General features: G+C 39.6%; 1 protein-coding gene across 9 annotated transcripts in view; it reads right to left on the bottom strand.

Annotated features, from left to right (window-relative positions):
• LAMA3 (laminin subunit alpha 3) overlaps positions 1-24,892 on the bottom strand; it is a 241,787-nt gene that overhangs the window by 27,628 nt on the left and 189,267 nt on the right. For 8 of the 9 annotated variants that reach the window (XR_004521554.2, XR_004521553.2, XR_012325354.1 and 5 more), the window contains 18 exons: positions 24,104-24,214; positions 23,878-23,989; positions 23,498-23,665; positions 21,852-22,048; positions 20,559-20,675; positions 19,334-19,488; positions 18,914-19,055; positions 17,975-18,077; positions 16,902-17,018; positions 16,637-16,816; positions 15,945-16,087; positions 7,635-7,805; positions 6,047-6,198; positions 5,722-5,884; positions 5,167-5,300; positions 4,165-4,309; positions 1,999-2,118; positions 1,336-1,469 (listed from right to left, as the gene is read on the bottom strand). Coding sequence is in view for 6 of the 9 variants with exons in the window: in XM_073790597.1 (XP_073646698.1) it covers positions 1,336-1,469; positions 1,999-2,118; positions 4,165-4,309; positions 5,167-5,300; positions 5,722-5,884; positions 6,047-6,198; positions 7,635-7,805; positions 15,945-16,087; positions 16,637-16,816; positions 16,902-17,018; positions 17,975-18,077; positions 18,914-19,055; positions 19,334-19,488; positions 20,559-20,675; positions 21,852-22,048; positions 23,498-23,665; positions 23,878-23,989; positions 24,104-24,214 (2,564 nt within the window). In the remaining 3 variants the exon portion in view is untranslated. The remainder of the gene's footprint in view (positions 1-1,335; positions 1,470-1,998; positions 2,119-4,164; positions 4,310-5,166; positions 5,301-5,721; positions 5,885-6,046; positions 6,199-7,634; positions 7,806-15,944; positions 16,088-16,636; positions 16,817-16,901; positions 17,019-17,974; positions 18,078-18,913; positions 19,056-19,333; positions 19,489-20,558; positions 20,676-21,851; positions 22,049-23,497; positions 23,666-23,877; positions 23,990-24,103; positions 24,215-24,892) is intronic. The other variant, XM_033837627.2, reaches the window with a different exon arrangement.

Genomic DNA, 24,892 nt, shown 5'->3' with positions numbered 1-24,892 from the left:
GATCTGCACGGTCCCTTCCACTCCAAGGAATCTAGGGAGTAAAGATACTCACTCCCAAACTCTATCAAAGTGCTGAACTCTCTCACCCATATTTCTGTCTTGGGGGGCAACCCCTAACAACTGTAACACAAAGATTAGCGCCTCCATCCTGAGGCTGGACAGCTGCTCAAATATGTAAGGAATTGAGAAGAAAGACCGCCTTTGCACAAGGCCTCATACATCACACCCAGTGCTCTTCCAACTGACTAATAACAGCAAGAGAGTTAACTCGCCTCAGATCTTGTATAAAAGTAATCATCACCAAACGTTTTGGGAGTGCTCTTAGCTTAGTCATGAGGCTGTACCACACACATCATTGTCAGCTATCTAAAAGCCTTTTCTGTAGGATGCAAACATATTAATAAAATGTAAAAGTTATTTTTAAGTGTATCCTCAAAATGGTGTTCGTTTTGCTCATTCAGGTTAAGCTTTACTTCCATTCAAATTAATTTAATTCATTCATGTATTCATTCATCCGAGAAACAGTTAGGCCCCTAGTCCATGCTCAATAAACGTAAGGGGGCAGGTGATACAGATGTGCCTTCCATCCTAGGAGGTACTTCCTGAAGGAGTGGCCCCAGCTTTCAGTGTCCAGGGCCGCCTGTCAGGCCAGGGGCTACCTGCTCTCTCCTCTGTGTCTCCAAGGGCCCCAGGCCACAGCCCCTGTTCTTACTGGCAGCGTTGTCAACACCAAGCCTACTCCTCATGGATTCTCTCCTCCCAGGAATGACAATGGGGGGGTGGCACACAATTCCCCCCCCGCCCCCCCCACCCAGCCTCTTTCGAATGGCCAGTCCAGTTATCCAGTATTCACAGCCTGTTTTACTCTGTTGGCTAACACTGTTAATACTGAAAAGTTAATTCTTTGTGTTTGCTTTTTGCTAGAATTTTAAAAAGGTAGACCCTACCACTTCCCTGGTGGCGCTGTGGTTAAGAATCCACCTGCCAGTGCAGGGGACTTGGGTTCAAGCCAGGCAAGATCCCACATGCCACAGAGTAACTAAGCCCGTGAGCCACAACTACTGAGCCCACGCACCACAGCTACTGAAGCCCGCGCACCTAGAGCCTGTGCTCTGCAGCAAGAGAAGCCACCACAATGAGAACCCTGCGCACCGCAAGAAAGAGTAGCCCCCGCTCGCCGCAACTAGAGAAAGCCCGCACGCAGCAACGAAGACCCAACACAGCCAAAAATAAATAAATAAAATCTACGTTAAAAAAAAAAAAGGTAGACTAATCGGTAGCAATCATAACTCTTGAGAGGTGATCTGCTTCTTTAAAAGAAAAAACTCATCTTACCTTTCCCTGATTGAAATTGGAATTCCTCCCAGATAATATGTGCTGAAATCAAGTATATCACCTTCAATTTTAATGCTTTGAGAGTCCACGTTTATCCGCGTAAGTTTTTGGGCTTTTCCAATTTTGATCAGAATCTGAAATAAAGGAGAGATGAATCAGCAAGCAATGAGAAATAAAAGAATCCTATTCACAGTGGTTCAGAGTTATTATGTGTTTGCCTTCCTTCAGGTTCATTTATATACACGGTATATATACATGGGCTCTGAGCAGTAGCTCATTTGCATAAAATTATTAAAACACTTAAATAGAAATGTTTGCTTTTTTTTTTTTTTTTAATTTTGTTATTTTTGGCTGTGCCACGCGGCTTGCGGGATCTTAGTTCTTTGACCAGGGATCAAAACTGTGCCCTCGGCAGTGAAAGCGCAGAGTCCTAACCACTGGACCACCAGGGAATTCCCAAAATGTTTGCATTTGAAATTAATCATGTTTTATCTGTGCCACACAGATGTTACATATTTCATGCCCCAAATGTTCAGATTTTAAAAGGACGTGTCTCTCAGTTAATAACTATAAGTTCATCTGGTAATAGAAAAGGGTTCTGAGCACTGACTTAAAGGACTGAGAACATTTAACAATCCAAATAAACAGACTCGAAGGATATACCAAATGATCTTTCCCGTCGTTTATGATGCCTCTAATTCCTTTTTCTTTTGGTTGCTCTGAATTCAGTTTGTATCGCACCATGAGACTGCCATCTTCTATATTTAGGGATATGAAGCGATCCTAGAGCACGGAAACAATGTAGATTACCATAAGACTCGGGGAAGAGCTAGAACGCTGGAACCAGGGATGCTCTCAAATTCCAGACTGCTCGCAGCTTCAGCTGCCTCTTTAGTCCGAAGGAACAATAGTGCTGTAATATCCAACTCCGAGGACGGGTATGACGGCTAAATCTTGCAAATCATGTTACACATCATATACAGTGGTTGGCACACAGGAAGGAAACAATAAATGCTAGCTATTGTCACGATTTTGTTTTATAACAATCTATAACCAGCATGTAAAAATGGAAACTGAAAAGCTACAGATCATTAATATCATTTGAAAATATGACTGCTACCTGTTGGAGAGAGGTAGGGTCTTCCTCAAACTCCAAACATTTTCCACCATGTGTTTTCTGACATACTCCTATGTCTCCTCTAGCTTTCACTTAAGTGTTGCTTGGGGACCCCAAATAGGGCCTCTTCCCTCCCACTACTCTCTTTGCCTTGGCAATCACAGTCACTTCTGTGGTTCCAATCCAGGTGTGCCCATGAGCCCAAATATTTTTCTCCAGCCTAGACCTGTCTTTTCAGGGCCAGGTCTGTACATCTGATTGCCTAATTGCTATTGCTTGCATGCCTCACAGATATCTCAAATTCAGAATATCTCTAACAGAACTTATGTTCTACGTGACTCCCAAGCCTGTCTCTCTGCCCTTCACCCTGTTCTCTTCTTTCTCTCTCTCTCTCGTCACTAATCACCTTGCTGAGCCAGCCACAAACCTACTAAGGGTCATAATTGCATCCCCATCACGGTGTAAGGCACATACTTGAGCCAACCATTTCCTTAGTGGAAGGGTAAGCTGAGGAATGTCTGGTATAGGACTGGAAAGTTGGCTCTTACACAGTTTCCTGATGAAACTCTCTTTGAAGTCTACTTCCAGAGTCCTTACCTGAAAGGAAAATCAGTCCTTATCTGGATCCTAAACCTTGCTCTTAGAAGCCAGTGAGGGTTCATCACACTCATAAATAATAGAATAGCATCCTACTTAACAGCAGCACTGGAGATAATTTTCTCTTATCTGGTTACTAATGGCATTTCATAAGTTTTCTTCTACTATAAGTAGTATTTCTGGTTCTTAGTCTCCCAGAACTTCGAAATGTAATACAAAGAAGACCTTGTTCTGGAAAACAACTGCCTTGCTCTGAAGATGCTGTCTGACTGCTCAGCTCTCTGCATTCTTCAGGCAGTCAGGACCTCCCCAAACCATCAGAACTGGTTCAGCCTTGGAATCTCCTGAGGGGTCCAGACCAACCCCAGAGAGGAGAGTTGGACCAGGTCTGTGTCCCTACCCCAGACAGAAGGGTCTGGTAAAATCCCAAGCTCCACACCAATCCTACATTCTCAGATGGGAGATCCCTCGGGCTGATCCACATTTCTCCACAAATACTACCTACGCAGCAGCTACAGAAGCACTCTGCTCTCAGGAGAGGTTAAGTCCAGCACCATCTACCAGCAGATGGCGCTGACGATCACTCATAGATGGTCACTTTTGGCCCTTTCTAAACTAGGAGACTTAAGTATGGCCTCTAGGAACCTCAGCTGCTTGAAAACAGAGAAGCTTCCTAGACCTGGCAAGTCAAGGGTCAGACAGAGACAAAATCCCATACAGCCTGGAAACAGTCCGACCAAGAATCAAACAGCAGGAGGTCAAACAGTCTAGCTTTCAGAGACCCCAGGAGGTCTTAACGTTTTTTAGGCAGAAAATAAGCAGATTACTAGGCAGATAGTAGTTTTCAAAGAATAAAACTGACAACACAAAAGAATGGGAAAGGGGCAATTTCTCCCACATTTTGGTGGCATCTTCTCAAGTTACGGATTACTTGCCTTACTAAAACACACACTCGCACAGGCAAAGAAAGTAGAATTGGGTCAAGGGAAAGGATGCAGCTAACACTTGCACATTGTTTTTCAGATCCGTTGGTTGTTTGTAATAACCCAGTTACCCCCAAATTGCTCAAATGAATGGACATATTTGGTAGTATCTGGATGCTTGTTATAGATTACCTGGTTTTCTGCAAAGAACAGCAAACCTCTATCCACGGTGGTCTGAATTGTCTGTCCAAAGGTTGGGAAGGGAGCATTTGGTTGAGTTGGAACTCGAGCATAGCCTGTACCTTCAAAATAATTTTTGTCTGATTCTTCCTTTCTCCTGTGAACACCAATCATCGTAAGTTAGAACACAGCAGCAAAGGACTGCCAGGAAAGTGTTATTAATACGAGAGGAAAAAGGGAGCAAAGCCCATGCAATCGAGTTGTCATGATTTTGTTAAAGAAGAGGAAACATCTTTTTTAAAAAAATCTTTGTTGGAGTATAGTTGCTTTATAATGTTGTGTTAGTTTCTACTGTACAGCAAAGTGAATCAGCTATACATATACATATATTCCCTCTTTTTTGGATTTTCTTCCCATTTAGGTCACCACAGCCCGCTATTTCTCCTGGATGTGCCCTTACACTCTATGATGATCAAACCCTAGCTCAACCCTAGAGATACTATTCAGGATTCCCTTTTGAAAATGTCTACTTAGTAAGATCTGGCCTAGCAGCTGAAGATCTTGCAATATAAGAAATTATTAACTTGAAATATAATTTTGTTCTGAGGAGTAAATACTCAGTCTGTCTCGTATTAGAATCTTCCAAATCTTTTAAACTATAGGGTAGGTCAGGAGCTCAAGGCAGCAACTTTCAAATAGGTTCATATGGCAAAGTCATGGTGTACTTTAGGGACCATGATTTTTTTTTTGAAGTTTACAGTAAATAAATAGTCTGTGCCTAAATCAGGTACCAACGAATGCTGAATATTTTGTGGTAGGAGGCACCAAAAATTGAAGAAAGATTTATTTTTTCAAAATCGAGAAAATTCTATAATCTAATATTTTATACAAATAAGGAAAAGACTTTTTCTTATTTAATTTATATTCCTTAAATAACAATTACACATATTTTATGTAATATAACTGCAAGCTACCGAAATCACAAAGAGACACCAGCTTATAGGTTTTATTTACCTTCTACAAGGCTCCACTTTTGTCGTGTTGAGATTGAAAGTCTTTTTGAAGTTGTACAAGCTCAGAACATTTTCATTGAGGTCATCTAATTCAATACAACCTTTGTATGGAGGGAATCTCAGTCTACTAGGAAGCTAAAAAAAACAAAACCAAAACATCTTCCACTAATTGAACAAAGGACAATGAACAGGCTGACCAGGAAACAGTATAACTCTATCACTTTTAACCATCAACATAACATAGCAGGTAAGCATGTTATGAGCCAGATACTCTGGCTTTGCTATTTTCTAGCTGTGTGATCTTGGGCAGGTTATTCAACCTCTCTGTTTCAGTTTCCTCATCTGTGAAATAGGAAAGATAGTGATGCTTGTTTAAATTAATATACTTAAGCCTAGATCACTGCACATAAAAGAACTCAGTGAGTGTTAGCCATTGTCACTGGATATCCTGTAAGAATACACAGTTAAATCCATTTTGTATATAACCGATTAAAACATCATTATGCCAAATTAAATTTTAAATATTTTCATTCCGTGAAAAAACATTCACACTTACTCTAAAATCAGATGGGTAACCTCCAACGTAAAATACAACATTTTCAGGGTCCAAATCGAGGAGCGTGTTGCTATCCCCACTATCCATGTCATGGAATTGAGGTGCTTCTGGCTTACTGGATGTGGCTTTTCGGGTGTAATTAAGCCTTGCAAACTGATAAATTCTGTTTAAAAATAAATTAGATAATAAAGTTATATAAAAATTTATGAGAAGATGAAAGAAATCAAAGCCAAAATACTAAAAATGGGGTTCAGCAATGCATACAATGAAAGTTTGGCGAGTGTAGGTCAGATTAACAAAGAGCAGTAATCAATCAGACTCGCACCTCTGGAATTTCACCCGGTCCATAACTGCCTCCTGAGTTTCGCTCCTGGTCAAGGTCTGGCCTACTTGGAGTTCAGCCTCGCGTTCTCCCAGGTTGTAGACACTCGTGAGCTGGCCATCTACGACTGCCATGCCTATGTAGTCCCTGGAGGCCTGGAGACAAAAAGGCCACCTCAGAGCACTTCACATACTGAATTCTCTCAACTTCCCATCCCAAAAGAGCGCATTTCTAATAACTAACAGCTTTCATTCAGTTCACCCTGGGCAGACAGAATGCATGAGGCGCACCCTGGCATAAGATAATACAGACAGCACAGTTCATTGACAATGTCTGCACTGTTTTTGCTCTCGTTATCATGAGGGCACTCATTTATCCACTCCTCCATTCTCTCAATCTGCAAATATTTGCCAAGCACCTGACATAAAGATGAACCATATACGGGTTCAGGCCTCCATGCGATTTTGTTCTGGTAAAGGAGATAAACCATTTACGTTATTCCAGCCCCATACAAGGTCCCCTCAACACTCTGGGCATGCCTGTTCACCCTGTGTTATCACGGTCAGCGACGTATGTACCTTACTTCCCTGTTAGAATGTGAGCACCTTAGGTAAAAACAAATTTTTGAAAACTGTGGTAAAATATATAACAACATGAAATTTACCATTTTAACCTGTTTTAAGGGTACATTAAGTACATTCAGGAAACAAATTTTTGTTTATCATAAATACAGGGTATGGTACCTAGTAGGTATATGGTATACATTTGCTGAGGGAGCAGTCATGGGCATTTTGCCGTAATACAAAGCAAAAAGTCATGTCATAAGAAAGTTACAAATAAAGTCCCAATACCTTGAAGCATGAACGGGTGACCAGTAATAGTGCTGATTTTAGGAATCCTTAAATACAAAGCCCACAGTGACAGCCAACCATTTCCTAATTTCCCAGAATTTCTGAGAACCATGTTTCAGGAATTTCTTTTCCAATCATGTAGAATAACCTAGTCAGTGATTACCTTTTCCTCTGACACTTAGGTAGAAGAGATGTATTTTAAGAGGAGGGATTAAAAGCTAAAATAAACTATTTGAAATGCCTGTAACAGTGGTGGTTTAAAGAATTTAGAATTATAGAGATGGGGCAACTGTATTTCTCACTAATGAGGCAGGAGAGGCTGCATTTCACTCTAGGCCTCATTCACAGATGGTCACCACCCCAGACACGTGGAAGGGTCTGCGGCTGGGCTCCCTGAGAAGAGGACAGAGTCCAGCGCTATGAGGAAGAACTACTCTGATCTCCATGAAGCCTTGGTACTGCAGCCCTGGTTGTAAGGGGAGGGGTACTGATCTTCAACCCCAGGTGTGGACGTGCTCACGTGTACACACATGTGTGCCTACATGCCGGGCCCATCAGGCCAGGCCTCTCGATCCCCCAGCCAAGGACAATCGGTAATTGACGGGAGATTCCCCCTGTGGAGCCACCAGAGGCGACGGCATTTCCTCCTGCTGTGTCGTTGGCAGTGACACAGTCGTGTCACGCATCTCAAAAACCATATTCTGTTTTAAGAACAAGAGGAACGTCAAAGCAATACTTACATCTTTATTTCCGAGGTACATCACAAACATATTCTCGGTCCCCCCACTTTCTGTTGATTCAGGTCTTTGGAGAAACAAAGAAAGAGAAGTGTATCCTTTCAAATCCTCCAGGTCATGTGGCAGCCGCACTTCCACTCCAGATTTACCGTTGAACCTCATGGGGATGGCGACCTGCGAGGGACAAGATCCAGGGTGTTAGCTGTTCCAGATGAGGAAGGTGAGGGTGCTCAAGGTGGTGGCTTGTGACTGCGTAGCTGCTCCCAAGTTGCTATGATAGGGAGCAAAGGAGTGTGGGTGCCTCCTAGGCCTGGAGGCTACACTCAGCTGCATGCGGAATAAAGCATTTGTGTTCTTCCTGCCTCAGGCGAGGGGCTTTGGGAAGCGCGTTTAGTCCTCTGTGGCAGCAACAGTAATCATCATAATAAATTATTCCTATTATTGTCACTATGATGGCTATAATATTAATTTGTATTAACTCTATTGTTAAAATATTTCTATCATAATAATATAATATATTAATATACAGAATAATATGGGCTTTAGATAATATATTATAATATAGGGTATTATAGTTATAGGTTTATAATACATACTAATAGGGTTAATATAATATTAATATTATAATCCTATTAATATTATTATATATTATAGTATAATATAAAACTACATTATATACAAAATATTATTAATAGGGTTATGATATTAATATTATATTAGCCTTACTAATAGGTATTATAGCCCTATTAATATATAAGATGAATATTATATAACTATAATAATAATTATTATTATTCCAAGCCTAGAAGGTTTTTGTGCAAATGAGCTAACATATATGGAAGCACTTAGCATGATACCTGGCATACAGTAGATGTACAATACATCAAAAATATCTTTTTTAAAAAAGAACTCTTTAAGGAATCTTTTGCCATTAACATATTACCTGTTATATCTGCATTTATTACAGGCATTCAGTCCTTAAAAATATGTGCATCACGGTTCTCTAGAATATGGGTCTTAAACTCAGGGTGAAGGACTATTTTTTCCCTCTACTCTTCTCTGGATCAATACTTTTATAAAATATATGAGAAATTAAATTACTAAAAAATGAAATAAAGGAGGTATGCAAAATACACATCCACTGATCCAATGCTTGGATGTTGAAGCAATTCAAATTATTGAAAGTTTCTAAACATTTACTCTTAATTTTGTACTTATATATAACGGAGCAGTAATAAAAGTTCTCTGACTAGCTCTGGTCTTTGGACCCCCTTGGGTAGCTCTGCATTAAAAACACAGAAAATAAATATTCTCTAACGATCTAAAGAATAACTCTAGGAATGATACTTATACCAACTCTACATTTTATCTCCCAAGCATTTAAGTATTTATGGAGGACCTTGTATATGCAAGGCATCAGGCAGGGAGGCTTAGTGATGCATGAGCTGTAGTCTCTCCAAGGTGCCCATGACCGATGGAGCTCCCCTCCCCTACACTCACAGGCTCATTTTATGCCCTTCTCTTCTACTAGCCCTCTACCCTCCATATACCCCACACATCCTGAGTCTATCCATGCCCTTCTGCTTTTTGTCACCTGGAAAACTCCTACTCATTAAAAAATTTTTTTAATTAAGAAAACATTTTATGGACAAGCCTCTTAGATAGCCTCATCCACCAGAGGGCAGACAGCAGAAGCAAGAAGAACTACAATCCTGCAGCCTGTGGAGCAAAAACCACATTCACAGAAAGATAGACAAGATGAAAAGGCAGAGGGCTATGTACCAGATGAAGGAACAAGATAAAACCCCAGAAAAACAACTAAATGAAGTGGAGATAGGCAACCTTCCAGAAAAAGAATTCAGAATAATGAGAGTGAAGATGATCCAGGACCTCGGAAAAACAATGCAGGCAAAGATCGAGAAGATGCAAGAAATGTTTAACAAAGACCTGGAAGAATTAAAGAATAAATACCTAGAAGAATTAAAGAAGAAACAAACAGAGATGAACAATACAATCACTGAAATGAAAAATACACTAGAAGGAATCAATAGCAGAATAACTGAGGCAGAAGAACGGATAAGTGACCTGGAAGGCAGAATGGTGAAATTCACTGCCACGGAACAGAATAAAGAAAAAAGAATGAAAAGAAATGAAGACAGCCTAAGAGACTTCTGGGACAACATTAAATGCAACAACATTTGCATTATAGGGGTCCCAGAAGGAGAAGAGAGAGAAAAGGACCCGAGAAAATATTTGAAGAGAGTATAATTGAAAACTTCCCTAACATGGGCAAGGAAATAGCCACCCAAGTCCAGGAAGCTCAGAGAGTCCCATGCAGAATAAACCCAAGGAGAAACACACCGAGACACATAGTAATCAAATTGACAAAAATTAAAGACAAAGAAAAATTATTGAAAGCAACAAGGGAAAAATGACAAATAACATACAAGGGAACTCGCATAAGGTTAACAGCTGATTTCTCAGCAGAAACTCTACAAGCCAGAAGGGAGTGGCATGGTATATTTAAAGTGATGAAAGGGAAGAACCTACAACCAAGATTACTCTACCTGGCAAGGATCTCATTCAGATTTGACAGAGAAATCAAAAGCTTTACAGACAAGCAAAAGCTAAGAGAATTCAGCACCACCAAACCAGCTCTACAACAAAGGCTAAAGGAACTTCTCTAAGTGGGAAACACAAGAGAAGAAAAGGACCTACAAAAACAAACCCGTAACAATTAAGAAAATGGTAATAGGAACATACATATCAATAATTACCCTAAACATGAATCGATTAAATGCTCCAACCAAAAGACACAGGCTCGCTGAATGGATACAAAGACCAGACCCATATATATGCTGTCTACAAGAGACCCACTTCAGACCTAGGGACACATACAGACTGAAAATGAGGGGATGGAAAAAGATATTCCGTGCAAATGGAAATCAAAAGAAAGCTGGAGTAGCAGTACTCATATCAGATAAAATAGACCTTAAAATAAAGAATGTTATAAGAGACAAGGAAGGACACTACATAATGATCAAGGGATCAATCCAAGAAGAAGATATAACAATTATGAATATATACGCACCCAACATAGGAGCACCTCAATACATAAGGCAACTGCTAAGAGCTCTAAAAGAGGAAATTGACAGTAACAGAATAATAGTGGGGGGCTTTAACATCTCATTACACCAATGGACAGATCATCCAAACAGAAAATTAATAAGGAAACACAAGCTTTAAATGACACAACAGACCAGATAGATTTAATTGATATTTATAGGACATTCCATCCAAAAACAGCAGATTACACTTTCTTCTCAAGTGCGCATGGAACATTCTCCAGGATAGTTCACATCTTGGGTCACAAATCAAGCCTCAGTAAATTTAAGAAAATTGAAATCATATCAAGCAACTTTTCTGACCACAACACTATGAGATTAGAAATCAATTACAGGGAAAAATATGTAAAAAGTACAAACACATGGAGGCTAAACAATACATTACTAAATAACCAAGAGATCACTGAGGAAATCAAAGAGGGAATCAAAAAATACCTAGAGACAAATTACAATGAAAACACAATGATCCAAAGCCTATGGGATGCAGCAGAAGCAGTTATAAGAGGGAAGTTTATAGCTATACAAGCCTACCTCAAGAAACAAGAAAAATCTCAAATAAACAATCTAACCTTACACCTAAAGGAACTAGGGAAAGAAGAACAAACAAAACCTAAAGTTAGTAGAAGGAGGGAAATCATAAAGACGAGAGCAGAAATAAATGAAATAGAAACAAAAAAAAACAATAGCAAAGATCAATAAAACTAAAAGCTGGTTCTTCGAGAAGATAAACAAAATTGATAAACCATGAGCCAGACTCATCAAGAAAAAGAGGGAGAGGACTCAAATCAATAAAATTAGAAATGAAAAAGGAGAAGTTACAGCAGAAATACAAAGCATCCTAAGAGACTACTACAAGCAATTCTATGCCAATAAAATGGACAACCTAGAAGAAATGGACAAATTCTTAGAAAGGTATAACCTTCAAGACTGAACCAGGAAGAAATAGAAAATATGAACAGACCAATCACAAGCACTGAAATTGAAACTGTCTTTAAAAATCTTCCAACAAACAAAAGTCCAGGAATAGATGGCTTCACAGGTGAATTCTATCAAACATATAGAGAAGAGATAACAACCATCCTTCTCAAACTCTTCCAAAAAATTGCAGAGGAAGGAACACTCCCAAACTCATTCTATGAGGCCACCATCACCCTGATACCAAAACCAGACAAAGACACTACAAAAAAAGAAAATTACAGACCAATAGCACTCATGAACATAGATGCAAAAATCCTCAACAAAATACCAGCAAACAGAATCCAGCAACACATTAAAAGGATCATACACCATGATCAAGTGGGATTTATCCCAGGTATGCAAGGATTCTTCAGTATATGCAAATCAATCAATGTGATACACCATATTAAAAAATTGAAGGAGAAAAACCATATGATCATCTAAATAGATGCAGAAAAGCTTTTGACAAAATTCAACACCCATTTATGATAAAAACTCTCCAGGAAGTGGGCACAAAGGGAACCTACCTCAACATAATAAAGGCCATATATCACAAACCCACAGCAAACATCATTCTCAATGGTGAAAAACTGAAACCATTTCCTCTAAGATCAGGAGCAAGATAAGGATGTCCACTCTGACCACTATTATTCAACATAGTTTTGGAAGTCCTAGCCACGGCAATCAGAGAAGAAAAAGAAATAAAAGGAATACAAATTGGAAAAGAAGAAGTAAAACTGTCACTGTTTGCAGGTGACATGATACTATACCTAGAGAATCATAAAGATGCCACCAGAAAACTTCTAGAGCTAATCAATGAATTTGGTAAAGTTGCAGGATACAAAATTAATGCACAGAAATCTCTTGCATTCCTATACACTAAGGATGAAAAATCTGAAAGAGAAATTAAGGGAACACTCCCATTTACCATTGCAACAAAAAGAATAAAATACCTAGGAATAAACCTACCTAAGGAGACAAAAGACCTGTATGCAGAAAACTATAAGACACTGATGAAAGAAATTAAAGATGATACCAACAGATGGAGAGATATACCATATTCTTGGATTGGAAGAATAAATATTGTGAAAATGACTATACTACCCAAAGCAATCTACAGATTCAATGCAATCCCTATCAAATTACCAACGGCATTTTTTACAGAACTAGAACAAAAAGATCTTAAAATTTGTATGGAGACACAAAAGACCCCAAATAGCCAAAGCAGTCTTGAGGGAAAAAAGTGGAGCTGGAGGACTCAGACTCCCTGACTTCAGACTATACTACAAACCTACTGTAATCAAGACAGTATGGTACTGTCACAAAAACAGAAATGTAGATCAATGGAACAGGATAGAAATCCCAGAGATAAACCCATGCACCTATGGTCAACTAATCTATGACAAAGGAGGCAAGGATATACAATGGAGAAAAGACAATCTCTTCAATAAGTGGTGCTGGGAAAACTGGACAGCTACATGTAAAAGAATTAGAACACCCCCTAACACCATACACAAAAATAAACTCAAAATGGATTAGGGACCTAAATATAAGACCGGACACTATAAAACTCTTAGAGGAAAACATAGGAAGGACACTCTTTAACATAAATCACAGCAAGATCTTTTTTGATCTACTTCCTAGAGTAATGGAAATAAAAACAAAAATAAACAAATGGGACCTAATGAAACGTAAAAGCTTTTGCACAGCAAAGGAAATCATAAACAAGACATAAAGACAACCCTCAGAATGGGAGAAAATATTTGTAAATGAATCAATGGACAAAGGATTAATCTCCAAAATATATAAACAGCCCATGCAGCTCAATATTACAAAACCAAACAACCCAATCAAAAAATGGACAGAAGACCTAAATAGACATTTCTCCAAAGAAGCCATACAGATGGCCAAGAAGCACTTGAAAAGCTGCTCAACATCACTAATTATTAGAGAAATGCAAATCAAAACTACAATGAGGTATCACCTCACACCAGTTAGAATGGGCATCATCAGAAAATCTACAAACAACAAATGGTGGAGAGGGTGTGGAGAAATGGGAACACTCTTGTGCTGTTGGTGGGAATGTAAATTGATACAGCCAACTATGGAGAACAGTATGGAGGTTCCTTAAAAAACTAAAAACAGAATTACCATATGACCCAGCAATCCCACTACTGGGCATATACCATGAGAAAACCATAATTCAAAAAGACACATGCACCCCAGTGTTCACTGCAGCACTATTTACAATAGCCAGGTCATGGAAGCAACCTAAATGCCCATCGACAGACGAATGGATAAAGAAGATGTGGTACATATATACAATGGAATGTTACTCAGCCATAAAAAGGAACGAAATTGGGTTATTTGTAGAGATGTGGCTGGATCTAGAGACTGTCATACAGAGTGAAGTAAGTCAGAAAGAGAAAAACAAATATCGTATATTAATGCATATATGTGCAACCTAGAAAAATGGTACAGATGAACCGGTTTGCAGGGCAGAAATAGAGACACAGATGTAGAGAACAAAAGTATGGACACCAAGGGGGGAAAGCGGTGGTGGGGTGTGATGAATTGGGAGATTAGGATTGACATATATACACTAATATGTATTAAATTGATAACTAATAAGAACCTGCTGTATAAAAAATAAATAAATTTCAAAAAAAACATTTTATGAACACAAAAAAAGAGACTACACCTGCATATGCACGACCTTCTTAAGAAATTAAGCATTACTGCTATGACTGAATCCCATCATGTATCCCACCCTGTTCCCAGTCTGCTCTCCCTTCTCAGAGGTCACCACTATGCTGGATTTGGACTCCCATGCCCTGCTTCTCATGTGTGTTTTAATATTTTTACTAAATATCATTTATCTATAAACTGTAACTAGTCTTATTTTCGTAAGTGACAGAGCAGAGATCAAAACAAGGCAGTCTGCCTCGGTTAACCAGTTCTAAGCCACTGTACTATTTATACACTTCAGAGTATGTTCAGTAAATCAGTGAATGAACACAGAAGGGCAAAAGCTAGAAACATGCTTTTTCATTTGCTTTTTATAAGATGCGTATGGGTATGAAGAGGGTAGTTTCTGCCAAACTGTGCCTTAGGCTCTTTGTTTTTCTGCTAAAAATTTTGTGTTGGGAGTCATTCTCTTTCCTAAAAGAAAAGGCAGCTTTTGAGGCTCAAAAGACGTAATATTGAGCCTGGAAATCAACCATGGTGCCTCCAGGGCAGTGATATTCTGACTTGGCTTTCCAACTCTCTATCTCCAAATATCTCATAGGGAGGTGGCTGAAAAATACAAGATATTTCATTTACATTATTTTAGGATAAAACAAATTGTGAGGGAGAAGCGTAAGGAATTCAAGTAAATAATGTTAGATTAAAATTAGAAAGGCTGATGGAATTTTCCAATGAAGGAAAATTGCTGTAATCTCCTATTCAGAACACTGCTCATGTTGGTAGGAACCATTCCTCCATCCTCAATAAAAGTGGATTCTACAACTTCCAAGTTAAAATGAGAAGGTAGGTCTTGTTCAGTATCACATCTGCACGTTCCAATCACAGAACCCTTACTCGAACTTGCAATAACACTTTACCAACTGGAGCCTGGAGGAGAATCCTGCTTCCTGTCTGCATGAGTCAGTGAGAAGGAAACTGCTCCAGGTCCTTGATGTACCAGATCATCTAAGGGATGAAGATGACGTGTACTTTTGAAGGATGACAGGAGGAAATGAACTTGCACATTGGGAGCAACCAAAGAATTATGGCAAGAAAGACAACCAGGGGACTTGGGCGCAGTGGTTGAGAATCTGCCTGCCAATGGAGGGGACACAGGTTCGATTCCGGGCCCAGGAAGATCTCACATGCTGCGGAGCAACTAAGCCCGTACACCACAACTACTGAGCATGTGCTCTAGAGCCGGTGAGCCGCAACTACCAAGCCCACGCACCACAGCTACTGAAGCCCGCGCGCCTAGAGCCCATGCTCCGCAACGAGAGAAGCCACCACAGTAAGAAGCTCACGCACCACAACAAAGAGTGGCCCCCGCTCGCCTCAACCAGAGAAAGCTTGCGCACAGCAACAAAGACGCAACGCAGCCAAAAAATAAATAAAAAGACAGACAACCAGTTCTTGAGCACATAGATACCTTTCCTTTCCTAATGAATGGAGTAACTTATCAAAGAATGAGCCTTGGTGCCTGGCAATGTGGGGACACACCCACCTTATTCGCAGCATCTCTGGCCTGCTGAATTAGCTCCCGTATGCGGTCCATGTTGTCAGAGATGTTGCCCAGTGGCAACAGCTGTTGGTTGATACTTTCAATCTTGCTCAAAAGATCAGGCAGTTTGCTGGTTAATTTCTTTACTGTTGGTGAGATTACAAAACAGAAATTTATCATTGTGAGTTGAGAAAAGGTTAAATACAGATGTTCTCATTGATAGTACTTGTCAAGTGGTATGTCTGGGTCCCAAACGTTGGACAGGATGACTCAGAATCAGGTAATACAGTTTCTATATTATAGAAATATATATTATACATATTTCTATATAAATACATCATGGATCTGATTCTGCAATCTAGATATCAAATCATCTTTCTTGACCACTATAAAAAATAAATCTTTGCTTTTTGATCTTTAATATTAATAATAATTCAATTCCTCATAATTCAGGGACCTATATCTCCACTCTATAAAAGGGAAAATCAATAGCAATGTTCATGGATTTTTTTCAAAAATCCTACTTGGTCCTTTTCACTAACAGAATAGCCATACTCTCTGAATGGATTATGTGAAGTTGTTTTTAGTATTTTAATTTCTAAGATCAGACTTTACCAGGGAAAAATTAAAACTGACCAAAGCACATACTGATGGAGAAAATGGATAATATGTCCAGGGCAGAGAATGCCTGCTACCTGAATTATCTGCATCGGTGAGAGCCTTGTTGAAGTCTTCACTCCTGGTGCTCCCATAGGTATCCTTAATTCTTTCCACGTCTGTCTGAATGGGGTTGAGCCCATCTAGAACATCATTTGTGATGTCGTTGGCATTTCTGACCATGCTCTTTGCACTATTGATTATACCATCAATGTCATCTAATGCACACACAAACAGGGAGGGGTAAGTATCTAAAATGCTTGACAAAAGAAGCCAAGTCCAGTGGGTTAGGGAGCTGCTGACCTCTCTGTATCCCACGAAGATCATCGCGGATGGTCGTGAGATTGGTGTCTACCAGCCCTTTCTGAACGGTCATAATTTTCAGAGTTTGCTGCAGGTTGCTGAGAGCCGGACTGATTTCTAAAATAAAATAAAGCAGCAAGAGGCAATTACCCTAAAGATCTTGATCATCTGTGGGTATTGGTGACCCCTGAAGTAGCCAAGGTCTGCACAGCATTGAGCAGACCTGCATCTTAGCAGTCATCCCCGAGATGCCCACTGCATGCACCTAGACCCACAGGTCCTCCAGTTACAGAGGCCAGGAGCATATAGAGCCCGTGTTACCAGGCTCCTTGGAAATGCACATGAGGAAAGGGAGAGGTGTAATAACTCATTTTAATTTTTAAAAATGAAAAAAGATAAATAAATAAATATATTTATTTACTGGTAGAAGGCATCTAACTGCTTTGAAAGGATTAAGAAGGTAAGTGAGGGCTATGAGCTTGGATGGCTGCTCAGCTACGAATGACCACAGGAGACCAGAGAAAATCAAGACACAGCATTTTCTGAACACAGGAATTTGGTGAGATCGAGACGGTTTAATTATTTTTTAAAAAAATCAAATTAAATAAGTAGAAAAAGTTCAAAGACAAAAATTTAAAAATCTTCATGCCCCATAGTGGTAGTGATTTTTGGTACTTTCAGTTGCTAAGATTTTAGGGCTTAAGAAATTTTGAAGCAGTTGCTCTAATGACCTGAAACTAATTACCTGGGCCTTAAGTAAGAAAGCAGCACTGTACATACCTCAATGCTATGTGGGTCCACACGGGATTAAACTAAGAATCCCCTCCCCAAACCCAAGGCCAGGCCGAAACAGGCCTATCAGCCTCAAGATTTACTTAGATTTATGAGGTTCTAGTTAATTTGGTATATGTTAGAATATTGGGTAGACACATCCCAGCTATGAGTTTGCAAAGTATCATTTGCATGGACACTGAGATTCAAGAAGTGCGTTTGCTTCTAGGGCTGCCTCTCCTGGTCTCATAGGTTGTTTCCAAGTCTTTGACTATCCCAGCCTCCACCCTAACCCTCAGTACCTTGCTGTAGCTTCTTCTGGGTTATCTTGGCTTCATTTAACAGTTTATCGCTGTTGGAACTCAGGGTTTTAGCTTTTCTTGGAACATCTTCCTTTATCACTGTCTGAAAGCAAAGTGTTTATCAGCTTTAAATGTGATACACCTTAGGAAATATAGTGTAAGAGTTTTCATCCTACCCCAAAGCCCTTATCTTTAAAGAATGAGGTTAGAAGGTAAGGAGGAGGTTTAAAAAGACTGTTCCTTAAAAGATACAGTCAGGGCTCTAAGAAGACGTCTGTGGCTTAGGGAGGCGGACCCATCTCTGCTGATATAATGACAAATTGTGTGACACCTTCTCATTTTCTCACTGTCACTTGTACAATACCCTCTGCAATAATGGAGGACAGAGCTAAAATGTTTTTAGGCTTTTAATCTTCGGGAGATAAAAATCTTCAACCTTCTGAGGTCTGTCCCCTAATTCTCTCATAGTTAATAATTTGTTCTTTATTTTTAGACCTAGGAATATTATATGATGCATTTAAGATACCATAGGACTCCACAGACATGCCCAGGTGTAAGACAAATGACAGGAAATAAATGGTTATAAAATTGTGTACAAAAATTTCTCTTCTTTGGTAAATGTTAATGCTCAATACTCAGTCACAGCATAAAAACATATCTGGTAAGAAGCAGGGTATAACACTTTCATGGTTCAAAATCAATAATCAGTGTGATTTCTATCTGGTTTTACAAATGATTTTTAAAAGTGGGCTACATTTATCAAACAGCCAAGTATATACAGAAATGACTTATATCTAGAGCAAGTTCGAGTCTATTCTATATAACAAATTCTGGTCTAAAATAATGCTTTTTTCTATTCCTTGGTGCACGCAGAAAGAAGATAGGAAAATGAGTCGTCTCCAGAGTGCCTGGAGAGAAGGTACCAGTGCAGGTGCTCACCTGGAGGGCAGCCTCAGACGCGCTGGTGGCCTTGTCCGCTGCGTCCTCGGCTGCTTTGATGGCATTGAGGATGTTCTCATAGGCGGTGGCAGCGTCCACGGCACAGCGTACCAGCTCATCCCCACTGGTGTTCCTCTTGATCCTAGAAAATGGTACAGGAGAGGGCTCCAGTGGCCCCCCTGCCTGCAGCTGAGCCCCCTAACCTCCCGATTCATTTGACAGATGGAGACTTGGGGCTGCAAGCTCTGCAGCTCTGCCCCAAAGATGCAGCTGGGAATCAGGCCCCTGCGGCTGGTCGGGTTCGGAACTGGGCCCTGGGTGTCGCCCTCCACCCGGTCTGGAGACCCCACTCCCCCTGAGAGGCCTTCCCACCAGGCTCCAGCGGCCCCTGCAGTTAGACCCGTCAGGCCAGCCACTCACTCCTCCAGCTGCCTCGCCAGCTCCTGTAAAGACTGCGCATGCTTCTCTGCCTCCCCCACCAGGGATGCTTTACTGGACGATTTGGAAAGTTCTCTCACTTTGTCACTTAGTTCGTGTCTTGCTTCATTTAAGGTGACAGCTAGTTTTTCATATTCCTATATTTTCCAAGTAAACAAGAGGTAGTGTCAACTTAAGCAAAGCACGTATATGCCATTTTCTTGACCTCTGTCGTAAATGACGTTTCCAGGAAGCAACAATGAGAAACTGTTTTCTGAGCCCGCTCAGCGCACCAATTATTCCTTGGTTACTTGAGATATTGACACTGATAATATTCTCCCAAGTTTTACCACCATTTTGAACATTTTCCATATGGTGGGTACCCACTTTGATAGATTTTATAAAAGCTCATTATTCTCATTAGTGTATAGCTGCACTAAACCAAAATACCTTTTTTCTGATTTAGAAATAGCGATAATAAAAGATATTTTCAAAATGACCAATGGGCTGCTAAGAAATGTTGTCCATCTTTTACCAGTCCTAAATGTCTTCTGTTAATAATGTATGCCTGATATTTTATTTTATTTTTTAATTGTTTTTCAGCTTTACTGAGGTATAACTGACATACGATTGTAAGGTATTTAAAGTGCACGAAGTGATGATTTGATATACACATACATTGTGAAAGGATTCCCCCACTGAGTTAGCACATCAATCAGCTCATATTTTATCCTCTTAACTTTTTTGGGAGTGGGGGTGAGAACATTTAAATTCTCTTTTAGCGAATTTCAATTATACAATATAGTGTTGTATATGAATATGTATATGACTAGAGTCATATGTATATGTATGTATATGTATACGTACGTATGTATATGTATGTATATGTATATGACTAGAGTCATATTGCTTTACATTAGATCCTCAGACCTTATTCATCTTAGAGATGAAAATGATATTTTAAAAATAGCACCACATTTTTTTTCGTTATCACAAAAGCAACATTCACTCACTGCAGGCAAATTAGATAATAGAGATAGATATAGAGAAGATACATCATTCACCCCCCCCCCCCCCCGCAAGGGACAACCACTCTTAACCACCTGGTATATTTTCTTCCACCTAAAAGACATATATTGGAGAAAAAATTGGTTAGCCGATCTCATAGTTTCCTCGAAACATAATTTAAATGCTTTTTGATTTTCCAGAGAAACAGTTTTGCCTCTACCTCATGGCTTTTACTCATCAGCTCCAAGGCAACATTAGTTTGCAGTAAGGAAGAGTCTGCAGTGGCTAGATGCTTGGTGAAGTCACTCTGGAGGGAATTCATTTCTTTAACTTGTCTCTGGAGAGAATAAAAAGAATGTCTGTGAGCTTCATGATGTATCGTCAGAAGGCACAGGCATATTTACTGGACAACAGCATAGAAGTAGTTTCAGAGTCAGAATGTCTTCTTGCACTTAAAGGTCATCTAGGAAACTCCAAAGCCATGAGACATCAGCTCAATTTGTTGTGTAGGTGTGTAGTTTCCACAGACAACATGCCAATGAAACAATCGCTGTCACACTGGAGAAGGTTTCTACACTGGGCTCAACCAGGCCCATGAGGTGGATATATAATTAAGCTCTGGCTAGTGGATCAGAACGAGGGATTTTAACTAAGGGAATCAGCACCAACCATCAGCACACTCTACATGCCGGTCCCAGTGAAGATGTTGGGACACTTCAATAAGGAAATACACAGGACTTCAGGATGCCAGGGTGGAGGCTGCCTGAGTTCAGGGACCTGTAAAATTGGACCCTGCTCCCTTCCCCTTGGCAAAATCAGTGACTTCCAACAGAGGTGTTACTACCTGAAGAGGCTTTGGGAGCTAACCCTATTACCATCAGTGAAGATATTAGTCATTGTTTTTTACGAAATTCTTGCGTTTTATTTGGGGGGGGGTGTTCAGTCCTATGTTATTCCACTTTGATCTTACTGTCATTTCATAGCCCCTCACACTTTGGTTGTTGTTTTAGCCTACAGTGTTCGCCACTGAAATACACACTATAGAATTCGAGCTTTAAATCCTCATTGCACCTCCTGCATGTGGCCTGTATTTTGACTTATTTCCTATGAAGCAAGTAATGGCTTAAAATGCCTTTGCTGGTGATTCTGATAATGATGTTTACATATATGACACAAAAAGTCAGTTATTTAGAGCATACATTGTACCCTTTGAATTAATTATAACAATATTAATTTCTCACCTATTTGGCAACATTATTGGTCCAGCACTCTATCAGCCAGGGGTGGGGGTGAAGCGCTTTGCTCTGCTTTCTCTGTGGTTTAAGTTCAGAAACTTTTCTGGCCGCTGAGGAGTAGCAACTACTTCGATTTTGCATTTAATGCCTCGCTCCTATTTGATTAGGGTTTCCTGAACAGACAGCTGCCTGGCTCTGCCACTTTATTAACGATGAAGATTCCTGTTCCCTCATCCTCGTCATTAACCAAACCATGCAGATTCTGACCGTGACCTCACCTTGATGGATTCCAAAGCCCTCTCGTTTTCTCGGTTGAGGCCGGTGGCCTGCTTTGCTTGGGTACTGGCCTCCTGTAGCGCGGCACGGAGGTCACTGAGTTTGGCTTCGTATTCATTTAAAGAATCTCGCATATTCTTAACAAGCCCATTGTTCTCCACCTGGTGGTTTTCCAGCCAGCTCCTTATCCGAGTCAGCACTGTAATACATCACCTTTTTGTTTTCCACTTGAGAGATGAGTACATTGGAAGCTAACTTATAAAGACTACAGAAGGAGAATTGAGTTTCTACTCACTTCATGGTTTTCCTCGAACTTGCAAGGGAACAGGAAAGGAAACTAGCATTTATGTTATGTTATACACACACTGTCTCATTTAACTTTCGCGACAACCACATGAAAACAGTAATTATCATCCTCATGTTTCAGATAGGAAAATGGATGGCCTGAGAAATTGGGTGACAAGGTTTTAGCCTTGGGACTTGAACTTGACCTGCAGAGCACAAAGTACATGCTCCTTCTACTACTAACACTGTCTCCTTGCAGCTAAAAGCCAAGGCTAATATTAAATTTAAACAATACAAATGCTAAAAGAGAACTGCTACTATCTGTAACCACTGATACATCATTTTACTAGAGAATAAAGGTCAGTATTTGGGAAAATATACACCAAATTATTATTTCTTACAGTTTTGAGCTAATGAGGCTTTTCCCCTAACCCAAACCTTTAGATATATTCAGTTAATTTCTAGTATATTCATTTTTGGAGGTAACAGTAGTGCTAATATCAATGTATGATTCAAAAGCTCAATGGTGATAAGGTGACCATTAAAAATGATATGAGAGAGCTGAGTGGAGATGAATGAAAGAAGAATGAAAATGCAGTTAAAAAGGAACAAGAGGTATCAGTGTCTAATATCTAAGGAGAAACTTTTTTTTTGCATGATGGTAAGATATTCTATTCTATGGATAAAGAAGATGTGGTACATATGTACAATGGAACATTACTCAGCCTTTAAAAAGAATGAAATAATGCCATTTGCAGCAATATGGATGGACCTAGAAATTATCATACTAAGCGAAGTAAGCCAAACAAAGACAAAAAACCATGCGATATCACTTATATGTGGAATCTAAAATATGACACAAATGAACATATCTATGAAAAAGAAACAGACTCACAGACATAGAGGAGACTTGTGATTGCCAAGGAGTGGGGAGGGAGGGAAGGATTGAGAGTCTGGGATTGGTAGATGTAAACTATTATACATAGGATGGATAAACAACAAGCTTCTACTGTAGAGTACAGGTAACTATATTCAATATCCTGTGATAAACCATAATGGAAAGTAACGTGAAAAAGAAAGTATATATATATGTATAACTGAAATCACTTTGCTGTACAGCAGAAATTAACACAACATTGTAAATCAACTATACTTCCATAAATTAAAAAAGTGTTGTTCTGTCCTACGGCTTCTCAGTAATCTGAAGGGGCTACCTACTTTCACCACGTGATCCTCTACCAGTAATATACGCTGAAAGGATGAGCCCCTCCACCTGGCACCGGTGACTAGATATTGCACTCTGCACACCGTATTTCAAACCAATTAGAACGGACTGTATGCAAGAATTTGGGAGGGTCCTTACGAAGCTGAGCCTCTCTTTTTTCAGCTTCTGCTTCCCTCAGGTTCTTCCCAAAGTTGCGGTTCCTCAGTTCCCTCAACATGCGCTCCGCTTCAGCCAGCTTTCTGGAAAAATCGTCCAAAGGCAAGTTGTTTCCTTCTCCTTCTGTCCCAGAGATCTGCTTCACAAGAACTGGAAAACATCAAGCAGTTTATTGGACTGGGAATTCTGGACTCCAGCAGACTACTAAAAAAAAAAAAAGGCCGAGATTTTTATGGAGGGTTCATATTGGTTTTTTAGTATCACTACAGGTTCTTTTTCATAATGTTGAACTTTTTCTTTGTACAACAAAGGCTACAAAGTAATATAAAAGATGTTTAATTGGGCTGAGTAACTCTTCTTACCATGCACATTCCGGATGACATTTTTAATCTTTGTGTCCAGCTCTTTGGCGCCTTGGGTTGTCCGATCAACATTGCTATATAATGTTTGAGCTTTTCTGGAATTTATTTGAACCTATATGAAAAACAAATTGATGAGCAAAAAGTAAGAGTTGGTGGGAGGAAAAAACTAACAGTATTCTGAAAGCAAAAAAAAAAAAAAGTTAATGTTATTGACCTAACACATTACCTTTTCTTGCAAAGTTTCAAATTCACGATTCAAGTTACTCAGTTCTTTTTCCAGGCCATCCAGTTTTGATTTATGATTTGAAACGGTGGAACTGTAGCTGAGCAACTGGCTCTGAAAGTAACATACGAAGTTAATCTCACTTTAGAGTAGAAATTTGGAGGGAAGTCTTACCAAGTTGGTAAACCTGGTGATGATGTGAAAAGCTTCATTTAGCAAGACCAATGCTGATCCTTAGAAAAAAAATACGGTTCTTTGAAATAGGCCACATGAAGAATAAATTTCTGATGTAAGTTGCGATATGGCTCTAAAATAAAGTAGTAAAATTTAAAAACATGAAGAGACAAGAGATACTTTACTTGAATTAACGATTTAACCTTATAGAAATGAGGGTGATGTCACTTACTTGACGTATTAAGGTTTAGATTCTATTATAAAGAATTGTTCAGTTATTTTTAACCTATATGTTACCTGATAATACTAAAAAGAAGTGCCTATGGCTACTCTATTCAGGGACTCACTAGATTCAAAGAATTATAGAGCAGGAGGGAAATTTGTAGCTCATTTAATGGAATACCCTTATTCAATAGGAAAAAAATGAGAAAACAGAAGCCCAAAGAAGTTGGGTGACCCATCCATGCCACAGCAGTACAGGTGATTACTGATTGCTTCAGGACTCAAATCCTGGTCCCCTGTCCTTTTTGAGGAACTCAACAGCCTCATTACTTTTAGAGGGTGACATTGCCTCATATAATATCTAGAAGAGTAAATATTTTCAATTTTGGGGAAAAA

This window comes from Tursiops truncatus, chromosome 13 (genome assembly GCF_011762595.2).
Source record: "Tursiops truncatus isolate mTurTru1 chromosome 13, mTurTru1.mat.Y, whole genome shotgun sequence".
NCBI classification, from domain to species: Eukaryota; Metazoa; Chordata; class Mammalia; order Artiodactyla; family Delphinidae; genus Tursiops; species Tursiops truncatus.
The sequence above is the reverse complement of the archived record's forward strand: the minus strand, read 5'-3'. Positions and strand labels throughout refer to the sequence as shown.